General features: G+C 33.8%; 1 protein-coding gene across 1 annotated transcript; it reads right to left on the reverse strand.

Moving 5' to 3' along the window:
- Positions 1-1,032: 1,032 nt before the first annotated feature.
- LOC128244271 (uncharacterized) lies at positions 1,033-9,873 on the reverse strand. The gene is made up of 5 exons (XM_052962289.1): positions 9,768-9,873; positions 8,339-8,593; positions 6,754-6,906; positions 3,087-3,319; positions 1,033-1,866 (listed from the first exon to the last, which is right to left on the reverse strand). The coding sequence occupies exons 1-5, from the start codon at positions 9,871-9,873 to the stop codon at positions 1,168-1,170; spliced, it is 1,446 nt and encodes a 481-aa protein (XP_052818249.1). The 3' UTR covers positions 1,033-1,167.
- Between the last annotated feature and the right edge of the window lie 2,668 nt (positions 9,874-12,541).

Below are 12,541 nucleotides of genomic sequence, written 5' to 3' on the forward strand. Positions count from 1 at the left end.
CCCTATATATTCTATTTTATTATTTACTAAAAAAACGGAATACAATATTTGCTGCTTTGTCTGTGAGATACTCTTGTTTTAATGCCAGTTTTACAGGAGTAAATTCTTTTTTGTTTAACAGTTCTAGTTGCTTCTACTAGGCGACAAAGAATAATTAAACTTGATTTTAAACACTATTTCTAATGAATTGGCTGCTGGTCCCTGTGGTTTTCATTATATTAAATGTCAAAGATATAACTGTTTAAAACACCAACTCGTAGTACTATGTAATCAAAAAGACATACTCGTCAACAACAAGCCTCATTCAACGTGCTTTCTTAAGTGCCTGAACATAACGATTGTAATTATGCAGCAACACTGCCATATCCGGTGGCAATGTTGGAGACATGTTGAGGAGATTAAATCATAGATTAGAATTTGCTGTCCAACAGTCTCATATCTTTGTCCATATGTCCTGAAGGAACTGTTAAGTAATCGATTCCATCGTATAAACAGTTATTGTCGTCATCCGACGCCCATCATCCTGGCCATTATATATCAAGAAAGATTCCTGAAAACATTTTTCGGAATGTATTATTCTGCTAGCTGATCTCTTAGAGAGTATCTTGTTGATGTGTATAGTTGGTGTCATATTTGAATCGGTACTTTTACTAGGCAAGTATGAATATATGTTTATTCTATGCTTTTCTATATGCTTATATAAAACTGATGGCCGAAACGGATGTTGCAGTAACATCAGGTAAAAAAGTAAGTTAACAAATATAAACCATGTATGATGCGATATTTGACACTTGAAACCAAGCCCAGTCATCAAACATAGTTTTTTTTGCTAAACAGGTTTATTTTATTTTCAATTAAAAAAAAGATTCCCCCTCACCTATGAAAAGTCGAACATTAGCCGTTCATTACATACAAAAGAAGGTACATTGTGTAGGCAACATTACTAAATTATATTTTCTCGTATATATTTTCGTATATACATGTAAACGTCAGTCACAAATAATACGAACAATAATGATAACACTTGTTTTCATAGAAACGAAACTGTCTGGAAATCTTACAATTAAAGAACCACCATGAACGATAACGGCAACGGGGCAGCAATAAGTGTGTTGAAATGGACATAATATTGTTGTGATTGTGTTTGTCAAAAGCACTTTGATTTTTCTAAACACCATACGGAGGTGGAGGTGGTTGAATCATCACTAGCATTTCACTACTTGTGTTCAATTTAATTGCTTTAACATCAGATATGTGATCATCAAAAGGACGCACGTATTTTGTTTTCAAAGACTGTCTTGAAAAATCGTGCACTCTTTGAAGTCTGTTCTCATCCTCGTTACCACTGTCACTATCCGAGAACACTAAAGAATGTTCGGAGAAATAAAGGCCACTTGAGTGGGGTCTTGTCGCATTTGAATTGCTGTTGAAGTCGACTCGTGTATCACTTTGCGCGGCTCCAGTAAATGTTGTCACTCCACCTCTATTATTTATCATTGAACTTGACGTCCCCGATCCATTTGAGTACGTTTTGACTGTAACAACATGCGTTGGCTTCTTCGATTTAAATTGATCATCCTTTAACATACCGGCTTTGTCAACCGCTAACGTACTGTTGTTTAGAGTTTGTATGAGCTTTTCGCGATCACTTCTACACTGTGAGTCAGATTCCGCTCTTAAAAGGTCTTCATCTTCACCCTCCTCTGTAGACCCGGACAGTTTGTTATTACTTTCATTGAAAGATTGTCGTTTTGAGCCCCTGTCAAAGTTGGTGTTGGGCTTTTTATCGATGTTTGGGACTTCGTTCATTTCAACGTGCGGGCATTCGTGATGTACCATTCCGTTTGCAGGAATTGTGACGTCGTCCTGTAGAAAAATACAACATTTGAATATTTCTTGAACGTAAGAAATTTAAGAATGTACAGTGACAGAAATATATAAGAGGGCATAACAAATAAACATAACTTGAAATACTAGGTTTCATTTCTTAGCACATGATAAATGCTTTATATAACATTGTTTCGCATGAACCATAGCGTTTTAAGAGATGAAAAAATGAAGGGAATGAAAATTAAGCCGATTCTTTTTGGTCAACAAATTAATTCAGCTACTAAATATGATGCATAAGTGCATATATTAAGGTTGTACAGAAAATCCAAGAACTCCTTCGGTGTGAGCCTTCAATTTAAGCACTTCTATGTTAAAAGATCGTTAAAAATATAAAACAACGTGGAAGTGGCATATGTTAACACATTATTTCCAAATCACATCGTTTAAAGAACCTCTTGGCAAATATATCTTAACCCGTTACATTCACATACTAATAGAAATATTAGTTATTAATTTGCCGCATGGGAATATCGATAACATGTATCATAAAGTCATGGCTGACGAATAAACAAACAATTTCACAGCCATCTGTTTGAACGTGATTTATTCTGTAAATACCACGATCGTTTTCACTGAACCCATTAATTATTGAAAACGCTACCTTAAATATGTTTGAGAGCAAATCAATATAGTTTCAAAACATAGGAGTATCCGTATTGAGGTGAATCTATATATATATATCACGTATCAGTATCACACCGTTTCTCAAGGCCACCAAGAAGACATGTACATTTTCAGTTTATGAAACATAGAAAGGAAAATCAAGAAACTGATGTACATCTACGGAACAAAGCTAAGTTTGTTTCAAAACTACCATCACTTGATATTATGTATAGCATCCGGCTCAATTTTTATAAACTGCCTACCCAGCAGGGCAAATAAGCAAAGTGATGAGGAAATAAATGTATGATATACAATACAATTGCGGGTTTCACATATAGAAATAATAAAACAGAAAAGCATCGAAATATACATTTGTAAGTTAAATACTGCGTAGAACGTTTCCATGTTAATGATTTCTTAACGCATATAAATACTGTTTTAACTAGTAAGCTATAGAAATATGTATGTGTATGCTTAATTAAAACTTTGTTATTTTAAAGACATGCTTTTGTGGAAACCTGTCTGCACATTGACGCAAAACATTACGACAATTTTGAACATAATGATTGACAAACTAAGGGAACGAGGGTTACCAAATCATAGTTCTTGTTGCCAGCTCGCTGGAGACACACGGTTGCCATGATGATGACGATGCCGCCACAAAGAAGAGCCAGGATTACAATGCCGCTCATAGCCCAGCTGGATAAGTGTTCAAGGCCCGTGGGACAGTCTGAGTTGTCCCCGCACGGGTTTCGGTCATTGCACACGATGTCATGCGCAATGCACCGCTCGTTGTTGCACTTCCGCTCAGTTGTACGACAGGATCCTGAAATGTTAAAATGAGTCTTTGATTTCCTTAAGTTGAAAGTATATGAATATCTTACAATTGATTGAATGAGAATGGGTCGTAAATTTCCTTAAATAAAGTAAAACAAAAACGAAAAAAAAGCTTTAGAATGATTAAATAATGTCGATATGAAACGAAGTTATTCATGACATGTAGATCTGATGATTTTATTTTTCCCTTTTCCCTCTGATAACAATTCTAAACTAACCATGACAGAAAAAAGGCAAGAACTTGATATTGCGTTACAGAATACACATTAAAACCAAATACCCCATTGCACAGCCACAACAGAACGGAATACTAATAAATTAGTATTGTTGCGCGATTTATATACGCTATTTAATTTTATTGAGCAATACATCTTTTTCACATAAAATAATACACATGGATATGTATATAGTACACTTTACTATAGCAATATATGAGTGCGATGTTTGCATAATTGTCCGACAAAGACGAGCACGTACAACACTGAGAAGGAACAGAAAAGGTCTACTAGTAAGCAAAAATGACACTAGCGAAACTTTGAAGGGGAACTATCGATGAAAGAAAAAGTGAAATTATTTTAACAGTTAAAGACACACCATGTTGCAGTTACGTGTGTTATTGTGTTACACATGCTACGTATCATCAAAAGCAGTGAAAGGAAGTGCTTTATTTTACTTATTATGCTAAGAAAAGTAAATTAATCCACCCAAATGTCTAGGGTCATTCACGCAGAGACTCTTATGAAACAATTCCTAGGCTTAATCGTCCATACCTGTACTCACATAATGAAATAGATATCAAAATCATCCGACATAAACACGAAATAATGAGAAAAGGTGTGCTTTTTAATATCCAATTAGACGTTACTTTTTAATAGCTGACGTCATTCAAAAATTAAAACCTTCTTGCTAAGCAAACCCTAGATAGTTTCAAAGTTTATTTTGAAAATTCGGTTCAAGCATTTTGGTTGATAATTGCTGAAGTAGGAAGAATAATTGCTCTCGGGCAATTATTCTTACAACTTGGGAATTACCAACAAAAGCCATGGTCAACAGTGTATACTTCTCTTAATAATTGTTAAAAAAATCACAAACGCGAGACTGTACATAAGCCTTTTATCAGTTGAAAATGTAACCGACTTAATGTATCAATATTGAACAGACCTACACATTATATGTATATATTTTGATACTAAAACGGTCCATATGAGTCGTATATACTGCGTCTACGTGTCATATGGTAAGTATGTAAACTGAAAAATGTATATATGAAGTTTAATATCTTATTGTTTCATGTATTTTGAATTTCAAGAGAGTAAACAGAGCTCCTTATTCAAGACTTCGTGCCATTTAACATGTTCAATGATGTAACGCAGACTTTCGCAAATCATCCCGTTGAACACAACGAACATCACAAATAAATATCCCAGTAAAATATTTTGGCTGAACTTGGTAAGACAAATTGATATCATAAGTCACAATTTTTTCTCTCTCAAAGCGACATCGTTATAAATTATCGTGACTTTATTACATTGTTAAATCCATATCTGTTCCCAACTGGCAACAGTTAATTTCTATATTCAGATAATTCCAGAATTGTTTTCGATTAGGGATGCAAAGAGTCTCTGTTGCTAAATATATTTCGTCCCTACAGTCACATCACTACACAGACAAAATCACATACTCGTACCAGGATATTTTAATTAATCAGAGTATTCATTACTATTGCCATAAATCATATGCTCAGACATCGCTAGATGCCCTCTTTTGCAAATATGAGGCAGGGGGTGAATTGTATATAAAAAAACATGACATTTATAAGAGGGCCCAATTTCGGCGCCATGGTTGCATGTAAATTATCAAGTGTAGGCTTCTAAGCTACATTCCATTTCTGTCAGTATTGCAGAGAGTATTATAATACAAGTGTTTGTTTAAATTGTTTGTTTGTGCTTTAATATTATATGTAAAAAATGAAATAATTATACTCATTTTAGTGTAGTTAAGAGGAGTAGACATGTTGATTTCATTTTATTATTTATATTATCTACAATAAGGAGAACTTAATATTGCTTGTTTGTCTTGAAGATGCAAATAAAAAGTTAATAAGTTATAAGAAAGATTCTTCCAGCATTTGAAGAAAAACATTAATAATATTTTTAAGCGATAGGTAATACAGGACCTCCCAGCCCACGACGTACATGTTTCAAGACAACATAACATTAAACCAGGACTGTTGTGTTGCGTAGGTTTTTTCTTTTATGAATTAAAGTATAAAGCCATAGACGATTTTCGTTGATTGGGTAGTATATGCGCATCAAACGTTAAATTATTAAGAAACTAGAATCCTGCAATATTACACCCAAATGCTCCAAACCAATCAACCTACAACGTCTTGTTCAACCCAGAAATATATTACCATTAAAGATTCAACTATTTAACAGCTTTTTTGTCTTCGATGGTTAAAAACATATGTGTACGGATCAGTATATAAGATTGTTCCACACGTATTTTAAATTCCACCTATTGCTGTGGATAGAAATGGATAATGAATAAAACGCTAACAAAAAAGCCCCTTCGTAAAAGTGGCTTCATTCTCGAACACACATAACATGTCAGAACGATACCTGGGGTACGTTCTATCAAGGCATACACCAGCAATGACAACCAAGACAACACATATCGGAGCGCCAAACCGTGTGCGGTTTGGGCAATTTTTCTTTGAGAACTTAAAATAAATGGAATCTTTGTGAATAATCTGATCTTTAACCTCATTTATGGCTGGCATTAAATTTGCTAAGCATGTAGTTTACTGCAACGTTTTCGAGTATTTTATGCATTGTGACATCGGAAATAAATAATATTTATTATGTAAAATAAGAATTTGAGCAGCTGAACTTAACAAATCCCAACATGAAGTGTATTGAAACTTTTATAGTTCTCTACTGTGTGCACAAACGTGGCCGAAGATTTATAACGACAGTATGAACTTGCTATTTGCTAAAGTGTTTGAATAGGGATCGCTAGCGACAATATCTGTTTTTAGATGTTTCCGTTTCTTTGTTTGAAAGATCTGAATAAAACATCACTTGAACATTTGGTCCTCGTTTTCTGTTTAGAAAATCACATTTAAGTATATCGAATATTTACATACAGTGTTAACATAATGTATACATTTGTACTGGCAATGTTCAAGATGCACACTATAAATAGTAGTCTCGATTAAAGGCAGGAAACTGCAACTCTGAATAAAGGGTAAACAATGAATACACCATTGAAAGTCTAAACCTAACCTTATAGTATCGAGTACTTATATCCGCAGAATTGTAATGTTTGTATTCTAACAACAGCAAGGGGTAAGAATTTGTATAAAAGGCAAAGACAAATAAAACAACTCATATCATCGGACAGAATAATAATCACACCAACCGAGCCTGAATGCTGTGAAGACCAGTTTCACGTAGACGCGAATGCCGTAACCTCGGTTACGATAGAATCTTAACGACAATGCGTTTCCGGTGGTAGCGTACACTTTACTGCCTATATCCACTTGCGTCCGGGAACAAATGTAGGGGCGCATGCCTGAAATGAACAATCATCCATGTTTCCAATTTCGCCTCAGTTATGTTATTTCCGGTTTCGTCGTCCCTAATTGCTAGTCAGGGAAACTGAGCGATTTGTCAATATTGTAAATGGCAGGCGTATGACCAATATCAATTAAATACAAAAAGCAGTCTAACACACTATTCCGTTTTTTATCGATGCAAATACAATTATCTTGAAATTTTATTTGATGCGGATAGTGTATACGTTTATTACAACAAAAAGTACAAGAAGAAAGAAGAAGTCGCAACAGGAAGGCTTTGAATTCCTCATTTTAATATCAGTGCATTCACTAATTTGGTTGAAGCCTTTTTTTACATTCCTCGAGTCATGTTAACAACACTGAGTACAGAAAGGTTACTTGCACTTAATCAACAGAAACAAATGACGTTATTAAGGCGTCTCAGAAATTTATATATCCTAATAATATATTTATAATAAGCTGAGTTATTTCGAGCGCCTCGAAATTAAGATATGTTCCATATCTTATCCTTTATTATCTTAAATCTCCCTGGAAGCACTGTGTGGCATTTTATCTAGGCAAAGTGATTTTGAATTAATTTGGAAAGAGTATATTCAAACAAGCGGAGAATATGTATTTTGTATGCCAAAATTAGCAATGTTATTGATATGTTCATCAGAGAAATGAAAATGATCGTTATCTAAACATTATTTTAAAAATACAGGCAGTTAATCTGTTCAACAAATTAAAAAACAACAACAATAATATAGATAAACCTACAGAAAATTACGACAATTACATATTTTGGAACTGAGGCGAAAGCTTTTCATCTATCAAAGTGAAAGTTTTCCAGATACGAGATCATTTTATATTTCGTTTAATGACTTTGTTAAACATGCGCCACTTAAATCAGAAACTGTATAAAAGGAACGTAAAATATAATAAGAACAAGTCTAGTACATAAAAACTTAGCACCGTTATTGACTGATGTTGAATTAAACAATTTAATGTTGTTATACCCAAATGTCAAGTATTCTAGCAATAATATCGCTGAAAATCTAAGCCTGCTGGAAGTGAATAGCCGGTTTGATAGAAACTCATTAAGATTGGAATAAAACAGTAAATTAACCTTACTTTATTACGAATATTATAGAATGCCTTGGAAATCAGTGCGCAGTTTTGACGTCCATTTACTGCCCTTTTTATGTCGTCTATTAATGAAACATGACCCGTTAATGACGACCAAATGAGATTTTGATTAATTTGGCAGTTAATGGTGTACCTATCGATCTCTAAATCTCTCAGAAAATCAGTTGCAAAACGCAACTTTATGAAGACTGCTCTTCATGCGCTCATTTGAGAATTTTCTGTACTCTACATGTGTCACCAAGAAATGATATATGTAACGTATCTGTGTTTATGTCTCGTGTTTCGGTGACATCTCTTTACCTGCCAAAAATGTTTCGTAATTTCCATTGATGTCACGTGGCTCTATGCACGCGCGGTCCACGCGTTCAGTAAAGTTTGGGGAGCCAAGGAAGAGGTCTGTGAAGTAGAACATGACGTGGCGGCCGTTTTCGGCAGTCACAGTGAAGTCGCAAGACACGCGGGAGTCACTTCCGGTGTTTGTGTTGATGGCTAGCTCCAGCTCTCCTTGTTGGATGCCCTTCGCCTCCATATCAACCTTCTCGTTACACAGCGTGTCTGCAACATGGTAAGAATAAATCCATGACAAAAATGGTTAACTATAGTTCTATACGTGCTTACTAGGAACAACCTAGCAGCAAAAATGTTTAATTAAAAGGCAAATGAGCAAGGACAACATTGTCTAAGATGTCGACAAAACAAGGAATTTACAAGACCCCTTATATATCAAACAATAAGTTGTCAGACAAGTGCAATAAGGAAGATGTAGTACATGTACGCTTTCTTTCGTCGCACATTATACTAACACATTTTGTGGAGAAATGCGATGCTTTGTTTTTTTAAACCTGTAAATGGGCTCATTTAAATAATCACTATCTTAAACAAATGTGCACTACCCGTCATGGAGACTTTTTAAACAGAGATAAGCCAACTAGCCAAAATATATGATTTGTATTGCAAAATATATTGAATGCTTTGCATTAAAAATCTTATTTCATGGTACCAACATTTGACTAGTGGAAAGGGACAAAAACAGAAGAATACGTAGCGAATATAAACAATCAAATATAACAAAGTAGCCAATCCATTTACAAGATGAAACGCAATGCCATTAATATAGTTAGCTCTGTATATTAAAAATAGTTTGCATTTATCACCACCTGCTTTTTTGGAATTAAAATTGAAATGAAACTCTCAATGATTGTAGCACACTAAGTTATTGACAAATTATAAAATATCATAATAAAACAGTTGGAAGGAAAAAGGAAATTAGAAGAAGAAGAAGAAGAAGAAGAAGAAGAAGAAGAAGAAGAAGAAGAAGAAGAAGAAGAAGAAGAAGAAGAAGAAGAAGAAGGAGAATAAGAAGAAGAAAGGAAATAATAATATATATGTATTTCTTTATACTTCGAGAGTTGAATTATGGTTTTGTTTCTCTGGTATTACAATCAAGAAAGTTAAAAAATATGTAAAGCTAGTTTATATTGTTTTCAAGTTTTGTCTTGACAATTGTTACAATCGGTTTAATATAATGGTCTCAGCCAAGATGCCTTTTTTATCAAAATAAATATTTAAAACGTAAACTTACATTATTTTTAATTACTCGTTGACGAATGTCTTAAGGGAAAGTGGACGATACAAATACTCGCTCTTTCTCTCTTTGCTCCCTTATAATAACAATGTAAATGTATGATGGCGTATTTAAAGCATTGGAAAACTAGGCAGTGGTACTTACATTTCTTAATTTCAGCGACAGATTGGTCAGAAAACCCAATGAGCAAACCAAGAAGGAAAAAGCTCCAGTTTGTTAATAGTAATCCACAGCTAACTATATAATCCATCTCCTAACACAACTGAGGTATAACGGTAACTTTAAAATATATTAATTAAATTCAAATTCAATTTTAATTGTCATACACTTTAAAACAATAATGTTTTTTTATAAATTACTTTATCATAAGTTGTATTTGTCTTGTTATTTGAAACAATGCACTTTCAGAAGTTTATCCTAGTATATTCCCACTCCTTGAAGTTGTCTTTTAAACCATTGTCGACCACCACCATGCTCCAAATTCTTGGTACTATTTATTCCAATACCAGCGCTGAGCATGAGAACACTCTGTTTCTCAATACCACAATCCATTGGACAATGGTTGACATTTCAACTTGTAACAAGGTGGGACTCCAATATCTCTTGAAGCAGCATGCGGTTATGTCATCATCCAATAACTGTTTAACAGATTGTCTTTCAGTGATGATTGAGGTTTTCTTTTTTAGACAACATTTACTGTTCAATTCATTTAAATTTCTAGTGTTCAATATTTTCCTTTATGTTTTTTACATCTCATGCTCCCTCAATTCACAGGACAGAATTTTTGTTGGATACAATATTGAGTACAATATAGGTACCTAACGGGAAGTCTGAAATTGTGCGCTCTGCCAATGAATAGCACAGATTGCTTAAATTCAAGAGTATTAAACGCATTCATCAATAATATGCATAAACTAGATGTCCCCTGTAAAACAATTCAAAGAACAAATCCTCGGGGAACCGGATTCATTTTGTTCTCTTGATAATGCCTAGTTTCTTGCATTCATCGAAATCAGCGACCAAGCAATGAACAGGTTCACCGTATTGGTTTCTAATTTCAGATATTGGAATAATTCCGAAACGAAAGCTATTTTTAGGTACACTACTATCTTAGCTGATATACAAATAAAATAATGATCACACTGGCTTTCGTAATAAAAATGATAATTCATTACAGCGAAAAAAACACGTTATCACAGAGGGTTAATTTGCCTTGGTTAAAAAACTCTAATTTAAGAACAATAATTGGAAAATGGCATGTATATGAGCAAAAACGATGCAAAAGGAATAAAAATCTCTTTAAGCAAACCTTTTTAAAACAAGTACGTTATACAAATGCAGTAAAAAATTCTCCTCAAGTTTGTGAAGGCTTCCAACGTACATATCATGAGTTGCTATATTGATTCGTTTTTATATAAACAAAGGCTTTCTTTTTTATACAATTTCTATGACATGAAGCAGTTTTCAGTTATTTATGTATGGTGATATGAAGCAAAATCTTGTTGAAGAATCGTACCCATCATACGCTGAAATAAATCAATACTCTTCAATCCGGACTTAATGTTTCATTTACTTATTTTTATTTTGATGATAAGAAGCGAACGTACATATTGCACAATATACGCTTAATCGATACGGTCCTCAAATTACTCGCTAATGGACCTTGCTTGTTCCTGACATTATAACAACGTTCTGCTCGGCAATGCAAACAAAAGTATTATGAAGAACCAGGTAACTCAAGTATGATTGAGATAAGTTTGTCCCCTGCGTGATGTTATATTAATTATGCATTTGATTATGTTATATGGTATTAAATATTATACAGCATTTACATATTATTTCCAAGGATTGGACTGGCGCCACACACACACACACACACATGTATATGCATTTTTGTGGAGCACAAAAGAGGTTCTTACAATGATATATTTAGGCGTAATTTTATTTCATTTCCAATCATTTGGACACATGTTGGACATCATAATCATTAGACAGTATGTATACCGGAAATCTTAGCTTATTGTACTAAAACCTTCTAGGATTCGTCTTTTCACAAATCGCACAAACAATGAAAAATATGGTAAGATTGTTGCACACATTCAATAGTCTAGACACAATATTGTACCTAATGTTAATTTCCATTAACAGCAATTTGAATACACACACTAGTATAAATGATAAATGCCTTCGTTAAAACCAAATGACACACGGTTGATATGATTTATTAATATTCTTGCTTCATTTAACTTTCCCTAATTAACGTTTCTTTCTCCTTCTTTGTTTATATCATGGATTTAAAATGATTTATTTGTTTGAGTATGTCATTTAATATTGAACAAATTTTAAATCGATTTGCGCCTGATATTAAAATGATTTAGTACGCAATTCAATATGAGAACTATGTCAAAACTATTATATTTCCTCACATTTTATATTTTCCAGATTGCTTCAAAATTCTTAAGACTCTGTCTGTATGCATAATGGCTTGGATAATGGACTCCAGCCGGATTATACGATGGAAGCCAATACTCAAAGATTCCACGAGGAAATATGGATAATAACATTAGTGCATCAGATTACAAATTCTGTTCTGTGATTCTATATCCACAGCAATCCTCCTTCATTGTCAACGAATATGACTGTTTTGCGTCAGCCTTTCCTTCCTTATGCGCAAGCAAAACCATTATAGTATGAGGCTTATTTATAAATGATCGTGGGATTTTTTAAAGTTGTATTTAGGGAAGCACAATGATCTAATGGTACTTGCATCAATTTAATAATTTTCACGGGCAATCGCCCGATCGGTAACATTGCAATTTGTTAATTGAACAGTGCAACAAAGTATGAAAATGCATTATCACTCATAATCAATACGAAATTAACAAAATCCATATAACTAATTGCAATAACATAGTTCG

Source organism: Mya arenaria, chromosome 8 (genome assembly GCF_026914265.1).
Source record: "Mya arenaria isolate MELC-2E11 chromosome 8, ASM2691426v1".
NCBI lineage: Eukaryota > Metazoa > Mollusca > Bivalvia > Myida > Myidae > Mya > Mya arenaria.